The sequence below is a fragment of the Sciurus carolinensis genome, chromosome 2 (genome assembly GCF_902686445.1).
Source record: "Sciurus carolinensis chromosome 2, mSciCar1.2, whole genome shotgun sequence".
Lineage (NCBI taxonomy): Eukaryota > Metazoa > Chordata > Mammalia > Rodentia > Sciuridae > Sciurus > Sciurus carolinensis.
In genome coordinates, this window is record NC_062214.1 from 42,986,517 (window position 1) to 43,012,420 (window position 25,904).

The 25,904-nt window shown below is 39.9% G+C and overlaps 1 protein-coding gene and 1 non-coding gene across 4 annotated transcripts in view; both read left to right on the forward strand.

Moving 5' to 3' along the window:
• The window catches only part of Kat14 (lysine acetyltransferase 14), a 34,125-nt gene extending 20,981 nt beyond the window's left edge, over nucleotides 1-13,144 (forward strand). For 2 of the 3 annotated variants that reach the window (XM_047541936.1, XM_047541937.1), the window contains exons 7-10: nucleotides 7,424-7,560; nucleotides 8,444-8,619; nucleotides 9,919-10,109; nucleotides 12,414-13,144. In XM_047541936.1, coding sequence (XP_047397892.1) covers nucleotides 7,424-7,560; nucleotides 8,444-8,619; nucleotides 9,919-10,109; nucleotides 12,414-12,587 — 678 coding nt within the window. In that variant the 3' untranslated portion in view covers nucleotides 12,588-13,144. Of the gene's footprint in view, nucleotides 1-7,423; nucleotides 7,561-8,443; nucleotides 8,620-8,860; nucleotides 8,908-9,918; nucleotides 10,110-12,413 lie in introns of those variants that run through there. The other variant, XM_047541938.1, reaches the window with a different exon arrangement.
• An 11,792-nt stretch (nucleotides 13,145-24,936) lies between these two features.
• LOC124978400 (U6 spliceosomal RNA) lies at nucleotides 24,937-25,040 on the forward strand. Its single transcript, XR_007107428.1, has one exon. It is a non-coding gene; the product is annotated as a U6 spliceosomal RNA (small nuclear RNA).
• Nucleotides 25,041-25,904: the final 864 nt, after the last annotated feature.

Sequence of the window (25,904 nt, forward strand, 5' to 3'; positions counted from 1 at the left end):
AATTGGGGAAAAAACTAAATCTGTACTGAATATGTATGAATTTTTTTCCTTATCATCATTCCCTAAACAATGTAGTATAACATCTTTTTACATAACGTTTATATTATGCATAATAAGTAATTTAGAGATGATTTTCAGTATATGGAAGGATGTGCTTAGGTTATATGCAAATACTGTGCCATTTTCTATAAAAGACTTGAACATCTGCAGATTTTGGTATTCTCAGGGGATCCTGGAACCAGCCTCCTGCAGATACTGAGAGACAACTATATTTTATTCTGGCAGCCCCAACAAATACAGTTATGTTCTGGCTTCAGCTACTATGAGCCCCACCTGGGCAAGTCAGTGATCAGGGTCCTTAGGGGTCCTGGGAAACAGAAGACTCACCACAGCCTGAACATCAGTTAGGGTTGTCATATGTACCAGGGAACATGGCAGAAATCTGGGCAGAGTGGGTATGGTGGCGCCTGCCTGTAGTCCCAGTGACTCTGGAGGCTGAGGCAAGAGGATCGTGAGTTCAAAGCCAGCCTCAGCAACTTAGTGAGGCCCTGTCTCAAAATAAAATATGAAAAGGGCTGGGGATGTGCCTCAGTGGTTAAGAGCCTCTGGGCTTAATCCCCATTACTAAAAAAAGGAAATGAAAAAATCTGGGCAGAAGGAACAAGATCCTCTGAAGTTCCTACCTGGGCTGACACAGCTTCTGTCTTGCAGGTCATTGCAATCTGTATAGTGGGCATCCTCTGAACCAGGGAGCAGGCACTGAGAGGGTACGGGAGGCTCATAGTGCATGGTTTAGATTAACTGAGCACAGCTGGGCCACCGCTTACTCCTTAGGTTTTTAAAGACAGTTGGTGTAGCAGGGACTTAGTGATGACAGCCTTTGTGCCTGCCCCTTGAGTCACACTCATCCATGCTGGGCTGGCCACTTTTGTGTGTGAGACTCAGCAGAGTCCTAGTTTCTCCCCTCTCCTTTAGTTCCTTTGCCCTTGATGTGTGTTTGATTTGTTTTCTGTGGCCCTTCTTTACCTGTTGGTAGGTTTATTCCCTGGTTTTAGTGGAGCTTGTCCCTAATGGTTTCCTAAGCAAAGCTGCACATTGTGCTCAGCACAATGGCACAAGCCTGTGATCCCAGTGACTTGAGAAGTTGAGCAGGAAGATCAAAAGTTCAAGGCCAGACTGGGCAACTTAGTGAGACCCCCCCATCTCAAAATAAAAAGGGCTGAAGATATAACTCAGTGGTAAAGTACTCCAGGGTTCGATACCTAGTGCCCACCCCCCCAAAAAAAAAAGAAGCTGCATGGGAGGTAAACTTTGTGATCTACATGTTTGAAAAAGCCTTAGGTTAAACCAAAATTAAGCCAGTGTCAGATGAAGTTGAAAGCCAACCTAACAGCAACACCTGAAGCAAGTTGACAATGGGCAGTGCTTTCAAATGCTGAGGGAAATGCATTGAAACCTGTAATTCTGTGCAGAGGGTGACTCCTCTGTGGCAGGCCCCTAACAACCCTGCCTTTAGGTCCCCCCTCATGAGCTGGTCAGGGTCCTCAGGGAGGAGTTTTCAGACTCAGAACCTGGTTGCCAAGTGAGGGAAGAGGGACCTTACCACTTTTCTTACTGCTATCAGAGACCTTGTTACACCTTCTGTAGAGATGGTGCTTCCCAGCTGCTGCTGGGAGAGGGCAGCCACCCACAGCTGGAAGTTGAGGGATAGGGGTTCTTACTGCTTTTCACCCAGCTTTTGCCTGCTGCCTCATTTAGTCCCAGTTGCAGAGGAATCTTGCTAACAACCTAGGTTTTAGCAGTGTGGGTTCTGCAGCATTGACTTGGGCTAATTCTCACTGTATCCAAAGCTATCTTGGGATTTTGGTTAAATCAGTTATTATTTGTCCATCTGCCCCCTAGTTTCTGTTGTTTATTCTCTCCATCTTTCTGTTCTTGTGTGTTTGCCCTTTTTATTTTCCCCCCCTTATTAAGTCTGTTTCTATATTTTTATGCAGGGTGCTTGTATTTAATCCCACATCTTAATCTGGACTTTTTTTTTTTTTTTTTTGGTACTAGGGTTTGAACACAGGGGCACTCTATCACTGAGCTTCATCCCCAGACCGTTTTATTTTTTATTTTGAGAGAGGGTCTTGCTAAGTTGCCCAGGTTGTCCTCAAACTTAGCATTCTCCTACCTCAGCCTCCCAAGTCTCTGGAATTATAGGCACACACCACCACACCAAGCACCTTGGACCTTTATTATAAATTTAAGGCAGTTATACAGGTTAGCAACTATACATTCACTTATTCTGCTCATAGTCTTCCCTTGCTTTCTAATAAACGTGTATTCATAATTATAAATATCCCTGGAGGTACTGTTACCTATAACTTAAAGTTTTTGAAATGACATAATTTTATTACCAGTCAGTATTTAACATTCTGTAATTTTGCTCATTATTTCCTCTTTTGCCCAGGAATTAGTGCCATTTTTTAGTTTTCAGGTAAGAATTTTGGTAATCAGTTTTCAGATAAAATATCTTTTGGTAATTGGTTTTATTTCTATCAAATTATATCATGGTCAAAGAAATAGTTTATGTGATTTATTTTTTTCCCTTACCATAAGAAAAGTTATACATTCTATTTTTATTCTTTTTATAGGTCCTAACATAAGACACATTTATTTTTCTGTACTCATTTTTTTAATGTTATCATGTGGTTTTCTCCCCAAACTAAAAAGTACCTTTGCAAGCTCTCATCTGTCTTTTTCCTTTGTGTTGCTTATTTAAATGGTAGTAAATCTTCCTACTTTGTTTATTCTCTCTAATTTCTCATTATTTCTTCCCAAATTAATTTTTTGCTGGACTGCTTCCTCTAACGGTTCTTTAAAATGCAATCTTTCTGAGGTTAATTGTGAAAATCTGTATGTCTAAGATATCTTCATTTCATTCTTGCATTTAAATGACAGCATAGTTAAATATAAAATTGTGATTTTTCTGCCATTTTGAAATTAAAATTGTTATCATTTTACGTAGTGTTACTCCTGAGAGCCCCAATATCAATCTTATTCTTATTTCATTGTGCCCTCCTTTTTAAATTCTCCCTTCTCCTGGAAGCTTTCAAGATTTTCTCTTCCTTTTTTATCTTAATGCATTTTTAAGTGTTTTTGCTGTCATTTATCTTGCTTGACAACTCTGCTCTTTAAGTCAGAGGTGTCTTATATGTTGCTTGGCATTATCTGACTTGGTGCTCTCCAAGTTTCCTGGATCTGTGTTTTACTGCCTGACCTTAACTAGAGGTGGTTGTTGCTGCAAATATTTTTTCTATTCCTTTCCACTGGTATTGCCATTATGCTTATGTTACACTGCTTATGTCACACTTTTGTGTTTGTCCCACATTTTTTGGATATTCTATTCCATTCTATCTTTTGCAGACTTTTTTTTTCTTTACTTTTCAACCTTGGAAGATTTTACTGCATATCCTCAAACTTAAAGAGTCCTGTCTCAGGTGTGTTTCCAGACTACTAATGAGCCCATTATCACAGGCATTCTTCTTTTTAGTAGTTGTGCTTTTGGTCTCAGAATTTCTTGTCGATTCATTTTTAGTATTTCTATCTCTTTGTTTTAAGTACTCATCTATTTTATGTTTTTTTGTTTGTTTGTTTGTTTTTTGTGGTGCTGGGGATTGAACCGAGAGCCTTGTGCTAGCGAGGCAAACACTCTACCAACTGAACTATCTCCCCCACCCAGTACTCATCTATTCTTGAATGTTGTTTACTCTGTCCATTAGCACCCTTAACATTTTGTTTTCTTTTTTGGTACTGGGGTACTGCAGATTGAACCCAGGGGTGCTCTACCACTGAGCTATACTCCCAACTCTTTTTATTCTATTTTTGAGACAGAGTCTCACTAAGTTGCTGGGGCTGGCCTTGAACTTGCAAATGGTTGTTGTGAATAATGCTTCTATGAACATTTGTATACAAACTTTTGTGTGGACATATGTTTTGATTTCTCTGGGTATATATTTAGGAGTGGAATTACTGGGTCAGATGGTTTACTCTATGTTTAACTTTTTGAAGAACTGCTAGACTACCTTCCAAAGTGTTGGCATCATTGTACATTCCCACCAACCAGGTATAAATATTCTGATTTCTCCATATATCTTCACTATATTGTTACTGTCTTTTTTATTAGAGCCATCTGTGGATATGAAGTGGTATCTCACTGTAGTTTTGATTTGTATTTTCCAGGATGGCAATTTATTGTGCTTTTTAAAAATTCTTGTCTATTTGATGAATTGTTTTTCCAGTAGTTTGTTTAGTTTGTTATCCTTCATTTGTTCTATTGATCTCATTTATGTGTCTTGGTTTTTCCTCTCTGAACTCAGATTCCCTCAGTCTTTTCAGGTACCATTATTGGTGCATACACCTGGCAGAAGTGCAAAAGACATGTTCCTAGTTTGTGACCCTCTTGGCAGATTTGGTAAAATGGCAGGCTCTGGGCTAACCCATTTCTTATCCTCACCTTTTTCCAATCAAGCAGCCTTACATCCCAAGGACCCTCCCAGCATCACTGGCCCTGGACTGCCTTTTCCTTTCCTATTGTCACTGCTGGATTGTATAGTGCTCAGTGTTGTCCACAGCAGAGTCTCCTCACCACCTCAGGAAGACTCCGTTGCTTCCTGACATTATCCTCCAGCAGACACGTGGCTGATGAAGTCGATTTGCAGTGATCTATTCACTGCAGCACTGGGTGGTATAACTTGGCAACCCCCAGCCCTGTTTGGTGGAGAGCTGTGTTCTGCTTTCACTGCCTCACTAGATCCCAGCCACCATTAATCTCCCCAGGCCTTCTTGCAGCCTTGTGTTCTGTCTTCCCTGATTTTGGAGTGGACCCAGCAGCCCACCTAGCTCTCCATTGTGTTTAGAACTAGAAGTTTGAAGAAACTCATATAACATTGTTCATACTTATTTGACTTTGGATAGAATTTTCCACCATCACTTTGTCATTCAGCAAATGTTAATTGAGTACCTAAGATGTGCCAGGCATTATTCTACCTGGGAATACTGCAGAGAGTTAAGATTGAGAGGGTCCCTACCCTTATGGAGCTGATCTCCTCAAGCAGGGAGATGATAGTGACTAGTTTAATTAACACAGAGATCTCCTGATCAAAGAAAATACCATGGTGGAGCAGAGGAGCAGAGAGCAGTGGCACCACTCTGTTCTGAGGCGTTAAAGGCAGCTTCTTAGTGGAGGTAACACTTGAACTAAGTCCTGATTGACAGGGAGGAACCAGGCTAAAGAAAGCTCAGGGTTGAAGGTCAGGGGACTCCAAAGGCAAGAGTAAGACTGCTGTGTGTGCCTGGAACATTGTGATGGCAGAAGAATAAGTGGGTAGAAGATGAGGCCATGGGGTAATGGAGCCAAGGGTAATGGAACGAGATTCTGCAGGATCCTACCAATTACAAGTGAGGAGTTTGAATTGTATTCTGAACATACAGTGGGAAACCACTTTAGGAATTTTTGATCAAAGGATGTGAATTTTTTTTTTTAATGTGAATTTGTTTTTTTGTTTTTGTTTTTGGTACTGGAGATTGAACCGAGGGGCCACTGAGCCACATCTCTAGCCCTTTTTTTGAATTTTTTATTTATTCTTTTATTTATTTATTTTTTTAATTTTAAGACAGGGTCTCATAAAGTTTCTTAGGGCCTTACTAAGTTGCTGAGGCTGACTTTCAACTTGCGATCCTCCTGCCTCAGCTTCTTGAATTGCTGGGATTACAGCCACCACACCCAGTTGTTTTTAAAGAAGATTCTGGCTTATGTGCAGACAGTGTGGGGTGATGTAGGATAAGAGTGGCAGTAGGGAGACCATCAGGAAACTGATGGTGGTTCATATAGTGGAGGTTGGTTCAGCATAGGGTGAAAGCAATGGAGATGGAAGAAAGTTGGGAAGCTGTATAACATCCAGGAGGTGCCACAGGACCCACTTTGAGACTAACCAGATATTGCAAGTATTTTGTGGGCTACCTGTTAAGTGGCTAGTGCATTAGTTTTCTGTTGCTACATTACAAACCATCCCAAAATTTAGTGGCCTACCTTAATAACTATTTAATATTTCCTCTGATTCTGTGAATTAACTGGTCTCAGCTGGATTGTTCTACTTCATCTGCTGAAGGCTGGGGTCACTTATGTGGCTGTAGTTGCTTGGGAACTGTGTTGTAATTGTGATGCCTCGAATGCCTCTCTTCTTCCAGAGCCTGTCTCCATTTGGGTGCTAGTCATTCACTGGTTTATCTGGGATAATATGCAGGCCAGCTCCAAGAGGGAAATATGGGAAACTGCTAGTGTCTTAAGACCTGGATTCCAAAGTCCATGAATGTTACTTCTCTCATTTTCTGATTGGTCACAACCATTCATAAGGCCCACCCAGATTCAAGGGGAGGGGAAATTGACTCTGGCTTTGGATATGAGGAGCCACTTATACCTACAGGGATGATTACTTTGAAACCTACTTTAGGCCTTGGAAGAATTTCAAAAGTTGGCTTTTGAAAATTTTGGTGTCCAGGTTGGGAAAATATGAGAGCAAATTACAAAGGAAGAAATTTGCAGTTCTTTCAACAAAGTTATTTTCTAGGCTAAGAGAAAACTGATTCTACAAAAACAACTCAGGTTTCTAAACTTCATCCAACCCTTGGCAAACCACTTTATAAATGTGCCTTTTAATCTTACTTCTGAGCTCTTTGCTATAAAACCCTAATTGCACATGTTCTGTTACTACACGACTGAGGGCCCTGGAGCAGCAGGCACTGCAGAACAGCATGCCTCCAGTGCTGCTCTTGGGCTTCACAGGGAAATGTGTGAAGTCTCCCAGTTCTGCTAGGATACCCTCCCTCTGAGAGGGCCTCTATGCTATTGAGATTTGTTTTAGGGATGATAATCAGCATCACCTGCATTTTTGTCAATTTTGCTCTTTGAAAAATTGACATATTTCAGAAAACCCATACACAAGGACAGCAGTAATTGGCCCCTGTGGTCACTGAATAATAGTGTAGTCATACAGTATGACCCATGTGTATGTTAACTACTTGATGCTAGTGCTGGTTAATATTTAGAGAATGGCTGAAGGTATAACATAGACAAAGGAAATCTAAGTAGGCTGTAAATTCAGTGTTCAGTCCTACATTTTACTCACTTAAATTACTTAAGATTTTTAAATTTTTAAAAATCATTTTTACTTTTTTATGACTAGGGTTAGTTTTTCATTATCTAGTTTTAAATGAAGTTGCCTACAGATTTTTAACTGAAATTTGAGCTTTCCAAATAAGTAATGGAGAAAGACCTACTTTCTGACACATAAAAATATCATAAGTACTAATTATATATAGAAATTAACTAGTCCTTTGAGTAATTTTATATTTATATAACCATGTTTCTTTCACATAGACTGCCTTGCCATCCAGGAAAGGATTTCGGCACCAGACCACCAAGTTTTTGTATCGTTTAGTGGGATCAGAAGATATGGCTGTGGACCAAAGTATTGTCAGCCCTTATACTTCTCGAATTTTGAAGCCCTATATCAGGTATATGGTGAAGAGATCTGGTGTTAAGTGTGATTTGGGGAGTAATGTTCTTGATTTCTGCACCCCATTCTTCTGTGACCAAAAACTTCTGCTTTGTGTGCTTTTCCAATCTTTGTTTGTTTCGCTGTACTTTTATAGACAAGGTAGTCCTTTGAAAAAATTGTAAAATGCAAGGATAAATCAACTGTTAGTTTTTTTGTGATTATCTCAATCATTTTAATTTTAAATCTTAAAGTTGTATATAGTGAATAGTCTATAAAATGAGAAAAAATGCAAAGATGTCTCATTTGAGCCAATATCTAGACTGACTTTGGGACAGTTTCTAATGAGTCTTGTTTTCCAGGCAGTGGAATGAAAGCTGAGCTCATTAGAGAGACCCATAGCAGTGTCTGGCACTGTGACTGAGCGAGCACAGTGTCTTTGTTGTGCCACACTTCCTCTGCAGCTTCACGATTGCCCTGACCCTCTTTGCCCAGTACTAAGTTCCTGGGAAAACAGGTGGAAAGGCAGTTTGTGAGCCCACTGCAGTCTTACCTTATCTCTGGTGCTCCCCAACTGCCCAGCAGAATTGGATAGTCCTTCCTTTGGCCTCTGATCTTGTTGGAACACTCTTGGGGTGAATCCGTATGCTATTTCTGTTTCCTCAATTTGTTCATTAAGGGTTAGCAGCTGCTAGTACAGTCCTTGGTTGGGTCTGATGAATGTTAAACAGAGTGAAATTTAGATTTCATACAGAAAAGTATTATAGCTATAATCAAGCTATCATATAGAGCAGTGTGAATTAGTTTAAAATTTTAATATGATCAATATATGTGTGAGTTAGTAGGAATAATATTAATTACTTTTCTTGACTTGAATTTGTTTATTTTCTGTGGTGCTGGAGGCGTGATTATGAGACAAAGCCACCCAAACTGCAGCTCCTGTCACAGATTCGTTCCCACCTACACAAGAATGACCCTCACTGGACACCTGAACCCGATGCGCCTCTCGATTACTGCTATGTTCGACCAAATCACATCCCAACGATCAACTCTATGTGTCAGGAGTTTTTCTGGCCTGGTATGTTCCCCCTTCTAAACCAGGCAGATCAATTTTCTATATAGTTCACCTTTTTAAAGTAGTGTATGCCACATGACCCTAAGACCTTTAGTCATATGATTTCATGCAGTTTGTTTCTACTAACATAGAAATGTTAAAATATAAATGCCTCTCACTTTCCTAAGATCAAGAAGAAGCCAGCAATTAAAGTAATAAACAGTGTTTTTGTTTGTTTCTCTTCCCTGTTTGTCTCTGCTTCCAGAATAAAAGATTCATCCTGTTATGCTTCTACCTATGTTTAGATACCAGGTAATGTCTATCAAAGATACACAGACTGGTAGCTTGGGTGCGTTTGGACATTTTTGTTTTTGGCTTAATAGTTCTTTATGCTTTGTTGGTTTACCTGTTCCTTAGCAAGTGTTAGTATAGCCAAAAGGTGTTTTTAAAAAGCCAAATACCTCAATCATAGACTTTGAGAATAAGAACCCCAATAGGGTTTGTTATCTTATCAGCCTTAAAAAATTGTCTCTGAAGACCAGAGCCATCAGTTAGAGAAACACATTTTAATTGCTAAATATAAACATGTTGTTTTGGATCTGCTTTGAAACTTAAAGGAAATAATCCATGTCTTCTAGATGTTCAGATTTCACCAAGATTAGAGCCATGTCATCTTTACTGTCTAATAATCGTGTAATAGTGCATGTGATGGCAGAGCTGTGCTCATTCTTCTTGGAGTGGTATTGGGGCCAAAAGTAGCTTTCTGGGAGCATCTGCTGCTTCTGCCATTATGCTAGCTACCTTCATACCTCATGTACAGAATAATTTTTTTTAAATTTTACTTCTTTATTGTGAAAGGTAGCATTTATATAAAAGACTTATAAATTGTATAAGGAGGGTATAATATGATGGGACACTCTGGGATCTATACCCAGCTCTGTCTGGTCTGGGTATGCTCCTTGCTTTACATATTGCAGGATCCAAGCCTCTGAGACATTTCAAAATGTGCCAAGTCACACATATGGTAGAGGAGGCTGAGTCAAAGCCAGGTGTGTCCAGTTCTGAACCTGAGCACTCTCTCCTATCCAACGTGTCCTGCCTCTCATCTTTTAACATATGTATTTAGAAAAGACTATGTTAATTTTGATATTTTCTAAAATTCATTTTTGTGATCTGAATGTGGTATCTATGGTAATATTTTTGCCTCCAATTTTGGGATTTTTTTAGCATGCAGGTATAGCTATAAGTACAAATTGAACAGCTTGGTGTTCATTAATTCCAAAAGGCACACAGTTTGAGTTTCTGGTTGTTTCTTTTCTTTAGGCATTGACCTGTCTGAGTGCCTGCAGTATCCAGACTTCAGTGTAGTCGTCCTTTATAAAAAAGTCATTATTGCCTTTGGCTTCATGGTTCCTGATGTGAAGTACAATGAAGCATATATTTCATTTCTGTTTGTCCATCCTGAATGGAGAAGAGCGGGGATTGCAACTTTCATGATCTATCATCTGATTCAGGCAAGTAGTCTCTGCTCCATATTTGCCTTTCAGGGCTCCACTGAATGACCTGGAGGAGTCATGAGGCTGAGTGGTCCTGTCCAGCACAGCCCAGTGGTGGGTGCCTCAGAGACCAAGTGAAAGGAAGCTGATCATTACCACTCATGGGGCTATATAGCACACAGACAAACACCTCCAACCCTCTATATAAAATTATCATTCAAACCCAGGTTTCAGAGAAACCATTTTGTGAACATGTATCATAAATAAAACAACAAATAAGACTGTTTTAAGTATTTATAATATTTTAGCACAACTGTATCAATAAATAGTCAACTTACTTTAATTTGGCTATCACTGTATAAACTGTTGTGACCCTTCTACAACTTGATTCTAATATTTAATTCTTCCTCTGATTTGTCTGTTTCACCTTTGAAGAAAATACACCATATATTTATATACTAATGTCATATAAAAATGCAATAATTTTTCCCCCTAAGGAATTATTTTTTTTCTGATAATTTTTCTGGTGACTATTATTTAGGAACCATTTGGTATAGAGTACTGAGTATAAACTTGGTGTGGGCAAGATTCCTTCTAAAGGAAAACTGGAGATGATAAAATGTTATTCCAATTTTTAGTGACACTTCTTTTTCAATTTCTAATGAAACTTGCTTAATATTTACCAGATGTTGATAGGATCCTGAAAAACCATCTTGCTGGAAATTGCTTTCTTCTTAAGAAATCACTCTGGGCAATTAACATGTGCTGCCTTACATTGTTTCAACCGAGACCCCCTCAGTTACTTCTACCACATCCCACCCACAGAATCGATCTTCTCTGCATTCATCTTTTTGTCCTAGCAGGTTGCTTATAGGGTTCTCTGCCTTTTCTGTTATCAGAAAGGACCTATGAGCAGGGCAGGGATGACATATCAGTGTGTGTCCTTAGTGCTGAACATAAGGCCTGGCATGGAGGTGGTCTTTGCTGAGTGTCTTCTGGATGGGTGGAGTAGTGGTTCATCTTTGTATGTATATACCTTGCATCCCATTCAGATCATTGATCCCAGGGCCTAAATTCAGGGGCTCAGTTAGTAGTACTCACTGATAATCAGGATTAAATGATGTATATTTGTTATCTAGAGAACACTAACATCACTCCACAAAATCTACTCTATAAGCTCAACATGCCCTTGTCCTGGTTATACCAGTAGGGCTCTTTTGTCCCCCAAAATGGCTTTGGATGTACATTGTGGGTTAAGCAAGAAAAGAAGATAGCTGTCAGGTGGCCTTCTTCAGAATGCTTACAGAGAGACCTTGGGAATCATGGATTACAAATCTCAAGACTCAGTCAATTCCAGTATCTTAGTGCCTTCCTCATTAAAAAAAAAAAAAAACAACTTCTTGCTGGGTACAGTGGTGCATGCCTGTAATCCCAGTGGCTTAGGAGGCTGATTGCAGGAGGATCACAAGTTCAAGACCAGCCTCAGCAACTTAGCCAGACCCTAAGCAACTTGGCAAAGCTCTGTCTCAAAAAATAAAAAGGGCTTGGGAAGTGACTCAGTGGTTAAACAGTCCTGTGTTCAATCCCTGGTATAAAAGACAAAAAACAAAAAAAAACTGAGTTCTTAATTTCTCTGGCTTTTTGGATACCTTATTTCTGTGTAACTGGTTAAAGACTCTAAGAACTTGCCTCGTTTTCAGAGAACAATTATTACCCTTTTCCCCAAAGATTAGACTATTGGAGAATCCAGAAATCTCATTTCTGTGAAGCAAATAACTGGAGGGATGGAAAATAAATTTGGGATTCAGAGGGTCTAAACAAGGTCCTCTGATTTTATAATTACATTCTTAATATTTCGTGTCTCTGCATGTAGTTTAGCACCTCTTCTAGCTGGTCTAGGGAGGGAATTTGTATGTTTGGGAAACAGGGTATGAGATGACATCTAGTTTAAAAAAGCAGAACTATCTCGGTCTCTTAATTCTTGAAGGTTGTCATAGTGTTGATGCTGATATATTTGAAATATTTAAATGTAATTGAATTATAAATAAAGTTGACAATAAAATATCTCCCTTGACCCTTTGATTCAGAGGGAAACAAAAACAATGCCCAGTTTTTCATCATCTCCTTAGTTTTAGGAATGTTTAGATCAGCAGCAAAATGTCCTTCCGTTTCCAGCCGTTGCTAAGGGCAGTGCCTCTGCCTCAGTCCCTTCTTTCCCCAGTTTCCATAACTGACTGCCTACACTTAAAAGAGGTTCTTCACCTACTCATTTTCCCTCAGGCCTTTTTGTTTTCATCTTGTGTTTTTCCACTCTTTTGGCAGACCTGCATGGGCAAGGATGTAACCCTTCACGTCTCAGCAAGCAACCCCGCTATGTTGCTCTACCAGAAGTTTGGATTCAAGACTGAAGAGTATGTTTTAGATTTTTATGATAAATATTACCCGTTGGAGAGTACAGAGTGTAAACATGCGTTCTTTCTGAGGCTGCGGCGCTGACATGAACCCGGCTCTTCCAGAGAAATGTGTGGGCTATCAGAGAATGGGTCTTCACAGAGACCTGCAGGCAGTCACTCATTTCATAGTGGGCTCTCATCTCCTCTGCAATTAGACAGATGGGCCTCCACACCTCAGCTGGGAGAACCGAGCATTGGGCAGTGGAGTGAGTGCTGAGGAGCAGTCACCCTTTAGTCCTTCGTGGAGCAACCTTCAGCCAACATCCTGGATTCCATCATTTACTAAAACTGAATACTGCTGCTGTCCCTCCCTCCACCTGACAGCTTGTGAGAATGAAGGAACTTCTAGATTGATATTCTTGGTGAGAGAGAATCTGTGTGTCTTAATTTAGAGGACAGGAAACCCAAGAAGGCACTGTGTCCTGGGATAAGAGAAATGATTACAGAAAAGGATTCCTACCCTATTCCCAGTCAGTGATGTATTGACATTAGGTCCAGGAGGACTTCTAGGGCATTGAAGTTCTCTTGACTTTTGCTGACTTCTGTCACTGTCAGGAAAAATAAACTAAATATCTGTGTCTACATATGGCTTTATCTGTTGTACCTGTTGCATTTCCTTGTAGGAATGGGCCTGGGAATGAAGGATCTCATTCTTCCCATGGTCTGAGAAGTTGGTCTGGGGTTGGAGTGGTCAAGCTGGCTGCCATTTAGATTGCCTCCCCTGGCCTTTCCATTTGCACCATAGAAATAGAGGTGTGGGTGTTGCAAGCAGAACCTGCCATGGATATGACCTGCCCCCATCAGCAGGACAAGGCTGCTTGGTGTGTTTGTGGAGTTTGAAGATGGACTGTCAATCTGGTGTTTTGGGACCCAACAAGAACATTTCTAAAACAATCAGATATTCTCAAATAAGAATCTTATTAACAACTCATGGGCAGGGCTTTAATTCAGCAGGTAGCTTTTAGACCTTCTTTATAAGTAGGGGTTCTTAACTTGTGGAACATGAATTACTTTAAAAATCCAAAGGAAGCTAAGTGCTCTGTAGAAAACTCTCATGCATATTTAAGATTTTGCATCAGAGCTCTGTGGACACTAGATCCTCTGTTCCCTGTGCTGTACTTGCAGCCAGCTTGAATCCCTTTGTTCAAGAGAAGCTTGTTGTTCTGTCACCTGGAGAAGCATGTTAGGCTCCCTTTCATTTGTATGGGAACTCATAGCAGCACTCCTCATGTCTTTGTTTTTCTTTCTTCTCCTCTTTTACTTCCAAAAGTTTTCTACCTTTCAAAGATTTTTTGTTGACAAAAGAATTATAAGCCCCACAAGTAAAACTGAGGAAACAACATTTTCCAAGCATAGAAACCATCTTGTAACTGTTGTGTGTGAATATTAAGATGTCTTGTTGCAGATAGTGGCTCGGGCGATTATCTCCTTAACTTCATGTAGCTGAAGGAGGCTGTGGTTGTTTTAATTGACTTTTATTTCTTATTTTGAAACAGGGTCTTGCTAAGTTGCTGGGCCTTGCTGAATTGCTAAGACTGATTTTGAATTTGTAATCCTCCTGCCTCAGCCTTTTCAGTTGCTGGGATTATAGGCACGTACCTCAGCACCCAGCATTAATTAACTCTTTGTTTTACATCTTTTAATTATATGGAAATTTTCAGTCATGCAGAAAGTCAGAGAATGATGCAGCAGAACACCACTACCCATACTCAACATTTACCAAGTCTTTGCATTGTTTGCTTCTTTCTTTGCTGAAAAAATATTTTGACGTAAATCCAGGTGTCCTATATTCTGTAACTACTCATTTAGGTAGATATTTTTAACAAATATGGATATTTTCTTTTTTATTTTCATTTTATTACCTTTTTAAATATTTATTCAGTCATATTAATTATAAAAATTGATGGATTTCACTGACATTTCCACACATGCATATATCATGTTTGAATTATATAACTGGATATTTTCTTCTATCAATGCTTATTATCACTTTTCTAACCAAACAAACACATTTTTGGAATTGTCTCATTGGCAACCTGTAGTCAGACCCTCTGGATTGTTTCACAGTTGGTAAGTTTGTATCAGCAGCCAGGCATGGTTGGTGTGATAACTAGTCAGTCTCCTGACCTCTTATTCCCCTGCCACTGATTTGTCACAGATCAGTTACCCTGTGGAGTGTCCCACATTATGGGTTATCTCTTTAATCCTTGAGGTGTCCTTTGTGGGGCAAGGTGAGGAGTGGGCCTGGCCTTGTCTCTCAGCAGGAGTCCTAGGGGAAGCCTACTTTCCCTATCCCAGTCCTATTCCTGGTTGGGCATTGGGATAGGATCATTTCCCACGGTGGTACAGGGGCTGCTGTTGATTTTGATCTACCTTCTTCTCCAGACTTTCCCCTGGACTAGCACTGTAATAAATTCTTAACTAGTCCTTTAAATTGTGGATTCTCCACAATGCAAAGGGTCAAGGTATGGAGGATGTTTTGGGATTTGCAATCCTACTTTGAAATTTGAAGTTAGGAGAGGGTTGTTTTTTGTTTGTTTGTTTTGTTTTTTCATGCCATAAAAGTGGGCATGAATTTTAAAAAACTGAGGAATCCTGTCTAGAGTTGTGTATTCTTGAAGAGTTTGGATTTTCTCTCAGAAGTGGACTTTTATAGTCCAGCTGGGCCTTCAGTACCTTGTGGGGGTGGGAGTGTGACCAGAATCAACGATGTCCCTATTTCTCCAGTCTTTCTAGGGAGGTTGAGCTCTGTTTATAAGCAGGATGTTTAGGTGCCAGAATCTTAATTTTGAATTTTTTAAGTACAGTTAACATATTTTGTGTAAAGTATGCATCCTCTAAAAGCCACATTGCCTTGGGGGTCTCTCCTGGAACTGTCTCCTGTCTCAACCACAGCCCTAGGGAGAAGCTCCAGGTCACTCCACAACACTGAATTGCATTGCACACTGTGATTAAGGATATCCTTCAGACATCTAATCGCAAGAAATTGGGATAAAGAATAATGTATCTCAATTCTGGGAATGGCTGTAGGGTTATAATGCTTCATTAGAAAACACTCACCTTACGGGCTGGGGAGATAGCTCAGTCGGTAGAGTGCTTGCCTTGCAAGCACAAGGCCCTGGGTTCGATCCCCAGCACCACAAAAAAAAAAAAAAAGAAAAGAAAGAAAACACTCACCTTACATACTTGGTTCACTAGTACACACTTGACCCTAAGAAGCATCGCTATTATCAATTAGAAACTGGTTAACTGTGAATATCATACTTCAGCTGCCTCATCTGTAAAATGGGGTCAATAATACCTACCTTGTAGGTTTATAGTGACCAACATAAGTTGAGAAAAGTCACAAATGGAAGACCCTTAATTCAAAGTTGGGCAGTAGGTCAGAGCCTGCAGCCTTTCCTGTTCTGACTAAACCCTGAAGGAGGGGGACTGGGAGGTGGGGGAAAAGATGTGTGTGCTTGACTCACTTCTACCCCCAGTGCCCAGAACTGCTAGCACAGAGTGGAGCTCCGCACTCCTGGAATGAGTGATGGAGGAAATAAACTGTGCAGCAGGGGCTCAGTGGAGTGAGAGGCCTCAGTGATGCCTTGGTTTCTTCACTCTGCATAGAATATTTTTGTTTATCAGAAATTAAATGTTTCTCATTGGATAGGTGAAGGCAATTCTCAATCCTTAGAACCCTACAACATTGTACACAGGTTCTCTTACACCAGGGGAACCCCTACTAAAGTAAAGTCTATAAGTTTGGATCGTGTGAAGGCATTGTGGGACACGTCTCTCCTATCCCAGCTTCCCATCTGTAGATGTGATCTCTTCCTCTCACACACGCTCTTGCACATGCTATACTGTGAAGTGCTCACAGTATAGCTAAACTGATGCTAGTGGTAAGATGTGCCCTTGAACCTCCAGAACTGTGAGTTAAATAACCTTTTTGCTTTGTAAGGCTACCTAACCTCGGGTATCTTACAGTAATGAAAACTGGCTAATGTAGATGGATTGGCTTCAGGCAAGCCCATGTGTATAGAAGGTTAGAAGGTATTGACCACTAACAGGGTGGGGAAAGGAGAGGGAGAGGAGCAGTAAATCAAGCATTTGCTGATTTCTCTGGTATACATACTCTCACTGTGGCTGATTCGTAGCCACCAATGTGATCTTATGGTACCAGAGTTAGAAGGACAAGCACAGTGGTATGTCTGTCCTACAGATAACAATGGATGAGAACAATACATGGGCATGAGAGAACAAGATAATAGTAACAAGTAGTAAAGTAACTAGCATGTTCTAAATTTTGAGTATCATCTTTTTTTTTCTTTTTTCCTTTTTCATCTCCTGTCTTTCCTCTTCCTCCTCCCTTCCTCCCTTCCTTTTTTTCTCTTTTCTTTTTCTTTCTCTCTTCCTGAGTAAACCCAGGGCCTCTCACACACACATTCTACCACTGAGCTTTATTCCCCAGCCCCATCTTTATTTTTTTATATGATTAATTCAATTGTAAATTCATATAATTTTAGCTTTTTTTTTTTTTTTTTTTTTTTGGTACCAGGGGTTGAATTCAGGGGTACTCAACCTCTGAACCACATCTCCAGCCCCCCGCCTTTTTTTAAATAAAAAAGTGACATTCTTTATTTATCAAACCTTCTTAAACACCAAAATGCATTCATCTTTCTGCTTAGGTTCCTTTTTTTTTTTTTTTTTCCTTAGATAAATGGAAAAATCACATTTATTTTCTGGTTATAAAAGTAATACTTTTTAAAGTTAAATTTTAAAATTGGAAAGCATATACATTTTTAAAAAAATCATTATTTTGTAACTCAGATAAAGAGAATCTCAGTTTTTCATATGAACACACAAATACATATACCTATATCCTTGATTACATAGAGGTTTAACATAGATTCTTCCTCAGAGGGGATTTTAGAGACTGACACCCACCCATCCTGGTGCCTCTCCAGCCCTTTTTTGTATTTTATTTAGAGACAGGGTTTTACTGAGTTGCTTAGCGCCTCGCTTTTGCTGAGGCTGGCTTTGAACTTGTGATCCTCCTGCCTCAGCCTCCTGAGCTGCTGGAATTACAGGCAGGCACCTCCATGCCCAGCTGACTTTAATTTTAGCTTTTAACAATGACTTGAAAAAATCCTATAATCTTTACTGTCAGCACTGTGTGCAGTCCTGGACCTATGCAGAGTGGCTGACCTAGTGGTCCCACAGGCAGAGAACACAGAACAGGTTCTAGCGCTTGCTGTGTGCTGCCCACAGGTCTCGTCTGGGACAGGGATAGAGCTACCTTCTAAATGTTCCTGTGCTACCAAGAGTAACTGGTGGGGGTGGCAAGGAAAGATCAAGGAGTTGTCTGAAGCCCTGAGAGGTGGTGGTCACAGACTCACATTATCCATTATCCATTTGTGGCTGTTGTGGCCTCTAAGTTGGTTGCAGTAGACCCTGTACTGCAACACATATCCTACAGCTCAGAGCTTCTGCATCACTTCAAACCACAGTAAAGCTATTAATTTAAAAGTGGGGCAGCTGGTGATAAAACATAGTGGAAAATCACTTGACCAACATGCACTAGGGTTTGGGTTCTTGGGTTTGATCCCCAGGAACCTGTAGAAGAAGCAAATCGCCTTCTCCTTCCCTCCATGTCCTTTAGCTCAGATAACATCACCACTCACTACCAATACCTTGCCCACACTAAAAACTTTAGCCACTACTTGCTCTGTCCCTATTCCTCCTGGTCATTTGGGACCAAGTTCTAAATATTTGTGTCCCCTGTAAAAATCAAATGTTGAGACTTAATCCCTAAAACAATGATATTAAGAGGTAGAACTTTGGGGAAGAGAGTGCTGGGGAATAGGATTAGTGCTCTTATGAAAAAGGCCCAGTGGGGTCATTTGCCCTTCTGCCCTGGGAGGTTCATAGCTGTCTGTGAACCAGAGTGAACACTCACCAGGTGCCTTAATCTTGGACTTTGAACCTCCAGAACTTTAAGCAATAAATGTCTGTGGTCTAAGTCATCTAGTCCATGATATTTTGTTGTAGCAGCCTGGAGGGACTAGGACATCCTACCTTGGGCATCTCTTGCCTGAGTCACTGTGCCAGGCTCTAAGTGCCTCCTGCTTTCATTCATCTCTAGCCTGCTGCCAGGTGTTTGTATTCTTTTAGAAACAACCACTGCCACCACCACCAACAGCAACAAACTAATGTTTTGGAGCTGGGGCTGTAGCTCAGTGACAGAGCACTTGCCTAGCATGTGTGAGGCAAGGGGTTCGACCATTAGCACCACATAAAAATAAACAAAGGCATGCTGTCCATCTATAACTACAAAAAAATTAAATTATGTTTTGAACATAAATCAATGGAAACACAATATAGAAACATTTTTAAATAAAAGAAAAAACATAATTTCATACCTGCAATTACTTTCTTTTTGGTCAGGTTTTTTTTTTTTTTGCGGTGCTGGGCTTGCAAGGCAAGCACTCTACCAACTGAGCTATATCCCCAGCCCTTTGGTCAGGTTTTTTTGGATAGGGTCTCTGTAAGTTGCCCTTGCTGGCCCCAAACTTTCAATCCTCCTACCTCAACCTCTCAAATCACTGGGATTTACAGACATGTGTCAACTCACCAAGTTGTTGGCTTATTTTTTTTTTAATTGATTCTTTTTAGTTATGCATAACATTAAGATTCATTTTGACATAATTATAAAGGCATGGGATATAATTTGCTGTAATTCAGTCCCCAGTATTTTCCTTTTCCCTCCCCTTCCCCTCCTTTTGTTGCCTTTCCTCTACTCATCTTTCTGGTATTTACTTTCCATTTCAACTAATTTTTAAAGTATAGTGTAATCATGGTACATGAAGATTTCATGTCCTACATTTATCACTGTTATAATATTACCATTTTTCAAGTTGCTAAATAGTATTCATAACCATTTTTAGTGGCTCTATTTTTCTTTTATTTTTCCTTATTAAGATATACGCATTTACAAACAACATTGCAGTGAATATATTTGTGTGTCAGGGTTTTTGTTTGCTTGTTTGTTTTTAGTGTTATGTATGTGTGTGTTGTTTTTTACACCATGGATTGAATTTTTCTTTTTACTTCTGGATACATTTCCAGAAGTGAATTTCCTACATCAAAGGATGTGATCATTTTCATTGTTACTTTCTCATTGTCAACATCAACATTGATGTATTAAGGTACGAATCTCACCTCAAAACTACAGAATTAAGTATTATCATTTAAAGTTTTTTGTTTGTGTGTGAATTTTTAAATAGGCAATGATTTTTCAGAAAAAACTGTGAAAAATTATTAGCATCTTGAACATTTCTCATTGTTTCATAGTAACATTTCTTTTGCACATTATTTCTGTCCTTTCTTAGTCTCAAGGGAAAAGGGAGATCTCTTCATTTGTTTAAATGAGTTCTTTCTACCACTTAGGTGTAGATCCTCATCGGGGTCCCATCTGGAGAATTTTTGGGGACCATCCCATAGAATTTATTTCACAAGGTTTAAAGGGACAGGGATGTTGAGGGAGGGAGGCCAAAGAAGGGCAGGACCAAGACCAGGACAAGCAACTCAATGGCAGGATTTGCAGCATCTTTCTGAGGCTCTCAGCCATCTGCCCACCTCCCCCTAATAGTCTCTGAGCCCGGGGAGGAGACAAAACTGGTCACCTGATCTCTTTGGAGGCCCTTTGCGCCAGCTGCTCCCCCAGGTCATGAAGGAAGTCTGCTTCCTTCTCTAAGCTCCCTCTTGTCTGCAATAGCAGACTGCTCCTGTTTCCCACCCAGCCCCAACCCCCCTTTTGAATCCCACAGAAATTGCTTTTCCTGTTAATTCTGAGACCATTTGCATCAGAGAAGTGTGTAGCTGCAAAAAGCCTGGCCTTTTTTGTTTTCTTTGGACCTGAATCCTGCACCCAGTCATCTCACTTTTTAAATGCATTCCTGCCATAAGCCCCAAGGTCTGCTTGAGCTTTTGGTAACTTACCTGCTGGAATGAGGGACCCACTTCTTTACTATTTTTAGGTAGAAGTGAACTGGATGTTTGATTCCATTTTATTCTCACGATCTTTTTAAAATTTATTTTCTTTTTGTAGTTGTAGATGGACAGCATGCCTTTATTTTTGAATATGTTTATTTTTATGTAGTGCTAAGGATTGAACCCAGTGCCTCACACATGCTAGGCAAGCACTCTGCCACTGAGCTACAGTCCCAGCCCCATCATGTCCTTTTTTTTTTTTTTTTTTTTTTAATTATATTGGTGATTATTTTTCTCCTCCCTGCATTTTCTGTAGATAGAAAACCAGACTCACTAACTTTAGTGCTCTAAAACTTCAAACCCTCGGGGCACCCTAGAGGAGCACAGGTGCAAATTAATGTTTGGGGAACATCAGAGATTCCCTGGGGCTAGAGAAGATGAGGAGGGTAGTCTTGAAGTAGGGAGAAGGCTGTGCAGGTGAATTTGGCAATAACTGAAACCCCTACTCAAACTGGTTTAAATAATTACCACCACCAATTGTTGTCTACCTAGCAGTGTGTACCACGGTTACACAGTTTACTAGATTATTAACTCTGTGATCTTGGGCAAGTAACTTAACCTGAGTTTATTTATATGAAAAAGAATTATTGGTATCAAATGACTTATTATAAGCAATTACCACAATCAACAGTTGTCTTGCCTCGCATAAGTCTAGAGGCAATGTGTCTCATGGTCACATAGTTTATCAACTCATTAGCTATGTGACCATAGGCAAGTAACTCAACCTCAGTTTCCTTGTTTGTGAAAAACGATTGTTGGTATCAAATGAGTTAAAATCATAAGTAAAAGTAAAAATAAGTAAAAATCTTAAATCACTAGCATTTGGTGTTTTATAAGTATTCATAAGCAACTATATTGTTCAGTCCTTGCTGCATAACAAATGCACATCTCTGTGGTTTACAGCAATAAGTATTTCTTTCTGATATGTCTGCTGGTAGGTAGGGCTTGGATGGGCCACTCTAATTCATTCTGTGTGCACAGTTGGGTTTAGCTCCTGTGTTGATAAGCTGAGTTCTGCCCCTATGTGTTCCTTCGAGGACCCAGAACAATGCTGCAATAGGAACCAGGGAAATGGTGGCGTTACAAATTGTAGAAAACACAAGGCTGTGGTCAGGAACTGGCACACTGTCACTCTGCCACCTTGGCTTTGGCCAGAGCCTCACATATCCCAGCCCTATATCAGCAGGGAGGGGAAATAACCTCCTCCCCCTCCAGTGGGCAGTGTAAAGTCACATAGCCATGGACATGGAGAATTATAAACAGTGCCCAAAAGATAAGTGATCAGTAGATTAAATGAAGGTATCTCCTTATTTAGCATTGTTAAATTCAAAATATTTTCTAATTTCTCCTGTGACTTCCTCTTTGATCTGTGGATTATTTAGAAGTGAATTATTTAATTTTCATATCTTTGGGGTATTTCCATATATTTTTGTTATTGATTTCTACTTTAATTCTCTTAAACCAGAGAACATATTTAGTGTCAATTAAATCTACTAAAGTTGTTGGCTATGCTGTGATTATGTAATAAAATGTCTCTATGCTTCAAGGAAATACACTCTGAAGTGTTCAGGGGTAAATTGTCATGGTGAATCTGACTTACACTCATTTGGGTCAGAAAAAAACTGTGTGCATTTGTGTTTGTGTGTGTGTGTGTGTGTGTGTGTGTGTGTGTGTAGTTAGAGAGAAATAAGGAGAGGGAAGGAAGGAGAGAGGTAAAATGTTAACAAGCGAATCTGAGCGAAGAGTATACAGGTGTTGTTGGTTGTACTACTTTTATTCTTGCAACTTTCTGTAAGTTTGCTTTTTTTTTTGGTAGGGGGATTGAACTCAAGGGCACTTAACTATCAAGCCACATTTCAGCCTTTTATTATATTTTATTTAGAGATAGGGTCTCACTAAGTTGCTTAGGACCTCACTAAGTTGCTGAGGCTGGCTTTGAATTCATGATCCTCTTGCCTCAGCCTCCTGAACCACTGGATTACAGGCTCCCAGCTGCAATTATTTCTATATATAAAAAAATAAATGCAAAGGAAAAGCTAATAATCTCTCCTACCTTGTCCTGTCTCCTAGGTACATATTCTTCCATACCTTCTCCATAGACATACAAATCTGTACTAATATTTATACACTTAGATGGTGTTTTAGTGAGCTTTTTTGCTGCTGTGAACAAAAGAACTGACAAGGACAGTTTTAGAGAAGGAAAAGTTTATTTGGGGCTCTTGGTCTCAGAAGTCCACATACAGCCCATTGCTCTGGGCCTGAGGTGAGGCAGAATTCATGGTGGAAGAGTGTGGTGGAAGAAAGCAACTCAGGACATGGCCACCAGAAAGCAAAGAAAGAAAACTTCCCTCACCACTGACAAAATATAAGACCAAAAGGCATGCCTTCAGTGACTCACCTCCTCCAATCACATCTTACCTGTCTATAGTTACTACCCAGTTAATTCCTATAAGGGGATTAATGCACTGATTATGTTAAAGCTTTCATAACCCAATCATTTCACCTCTAAACATTGTCTCACACATGAGCTTTTGGGGGACATCTAGTATCTAAACCATAACAGATGCAATTTTTTGTTCATAAAAATAGGATCATTCTCTATATAATATATAGGATCATTCTCTATATAATAATTATTCTTCCATTAGATTTTCTCTCCTAACAATCCATCTCTAGGTCAAAAGATAATTTTAGGGTTGGAGTTGTCACTCAGTGGTAGAGCACTTACCTAGCATGTGTGAGGCACTGGCTTCAATCCTCAGCACCACATAAAAATAAATAAATAAAATAAAGATATTGTGTCCATCTACAACTAAATAGTTTTTATTTTTATTTTTTGCAGTGCTGGGGATTGAACCCAGCGCCTTGTGCTTGTAAGGCAAGCACTCTACCAACTGAGCTATATCCCCAGCCCTCCAAAATATTTTTTAAAGATAATTTTAATTTACTTTTAAAGTAAATTAGATGTACAAATATTACAATTTCTTCAACCATCTCCTTATTGGTGAACATTCTTGCAGCTTCCAGGGTTTGTTTGTTTGTTTGTTTTTTACCACCACAAATAAGACCTCATAAGTCTGTGGTCAGTTATAGGCCAGTTAGGCAACTCAGCTTCTGGGAGTTGGCAGGCTGTTGGCTGGAGTGATGGGGAGTTTTGATCCATGTGGTCTCTAATCCTCCAATAGTTTAGTCTGGGCTTATACATATACCCCATTATATTGGTGTAAAATCTGTGAATCTCTTCTGAAACTAGAATTTTATCAAAATCAAGGTCAACAAATCCTTCAAGATCCATTAAACTCCAAGCTGTTTTGTGGTGGGTATAGGGTGGTTTACCCAGAGGTTGTCTGCTCACATCTCATATCCAGTTGCAGACAAGTCCATCATTTTCTTGAGAAGGGTAGAACATCCTCAAGGAAGCTGGACGTACCAAGTTTGTCTTTGAGTATGAAGAGGCTGTCTGCTGTCTTGTGGCTGGTCCCCCATGTTTGGCAGGTAAGTCCAACATTACCATATGTCTACCAAACTTCACACCTCTATGAGTGCCCACTAATTATGTACCCTTAAAACTGTTTGGCTAGAAATTTTATGCAGGCCCGAGGCTTCTGTAGGTGGGGCCACATGTGGTCCACAAGCAGCTGGTTGGAAGCTCAGATGGAGTCCATTTCTAGCACAAATAATTTGGCTGAGATCATAGTTTTGATCTCCACATGGGGTACAATGCCTTATACCAATGATAAACATGGTATGTTGCCTCCTGTCAGTGGCATTGAATTAAGCACTTTTATTTAGACCATCTCATTTAATTCCCTCCACAACTCTGTGAGGTACACGAGTTGTATAACCCTGTTGTATCATCTTTTAACTATTACCACAATAATTCTGCATGAAACCACCAAAATCTTAGTGGCTTAAAACAACCACCTATTATTTGCTTGTGATTCTGTGAGTAATTTAGGCAGCATTCAGCAGGGTACTGCTGGTTTTGACTGGCTTCCCTCATAAGTCTGTGACCAGTTATAGGCCATTTCTGCCGAACTCTCAGCTTCTGGGAGTTGGCAGGCAGAAGAAAATCATCTCCAAATATCATTACCTCTTTGAAGAAGAGATATTTGGCAGAAATTGGAGGTGGTATTCTGGTGGGTTTGTGGATAGATGTTTGATAGACTATCGCTGGAGTGATAGGGAGTTTTGATCCATGTGGTCTGTCATCCTCTAATAGTTTAGTCTGGGCTTATTTATATGTAGGGTGGTAACACAGGGGTTGAGAGTGAGAGACAGATGGAAAAGAAGAGAAAGACAATGGTTAAAGGATGCAAAGACTGTGGAAACCTGTCTCAAATTTGGCATGTCATGTGCTCACTTCAGCAGCACATATGCTAAAATTAGAACAATACAGAGATTAGCATGGCACCAGTTAGAGGATAACATGTAAATTCATAAAGCTTTCCATGTTTAAAGAAAAAAAATTGACACATCACTTTACCACATTCTTCTGGCCAAAGCAAGTCACAGAGTCAGCCCAGATTCATTGCATTGGAATATAGACCTCACTTTTGGGGGGTAATTGAAAAGTCACATTGCAAAGGGGATGAATACAAGGAAGAGAAAATGTAGCCATTTTTGTGATTTACCTCACCTGTTTTGCAGGTCAGAAGAGTGAGGAACTGAGAAGTTATATAAATTGCCTAAACTCACAAACCCAACAAATGGCAGGTTTGAACCAGGACAGTCAGACATCAGTACTAAACATTCAGCCCTCTTTTGCATTTTCCTGACTATTGTAAGCCTCAGTGATATTACCCTCTCCAAAAATTCTCAGCACAGAGTTGACCTCCAGAAGAAAATCATCTCCAAATATCATTACCTCTTTGAAGAAGAGATATTTGGCAGAAATCGGAGGTGGTATTCTGGTGGGTTTGTGGATAGATATTTGATAGACTGATAAGTAATTGGACAGGTGGGTAAAAGGGCAGATGGATGGGTACATGAGTAGGTACTTGAATTGGTGAGTAGATGGATGGATGGATACATAGGTAGGTTTATGGGTAAGTAAATGGGTGGTTAGGTGCATAGGTGGGTGGATGAGTTTTTGGCAAGTATAGGGTGCTAAGGATAGCTTCAGTCTTAAAGCTTGGTTTTTTCCCCAAAGTTGAGGGACAGGGAATAAACAAATCTGAGCTGGACACAGTGGCACATGCCTGCAATCTCAGCAATTTGGGAGGCTGAGACTGGATGATCAAAAGTTCAAGTATAGCTTCAGCAATTTAGTGAGACTTTTAGCAATTTAGTGGGACCCTGTCTCAAAATAAAAACAAAAAGG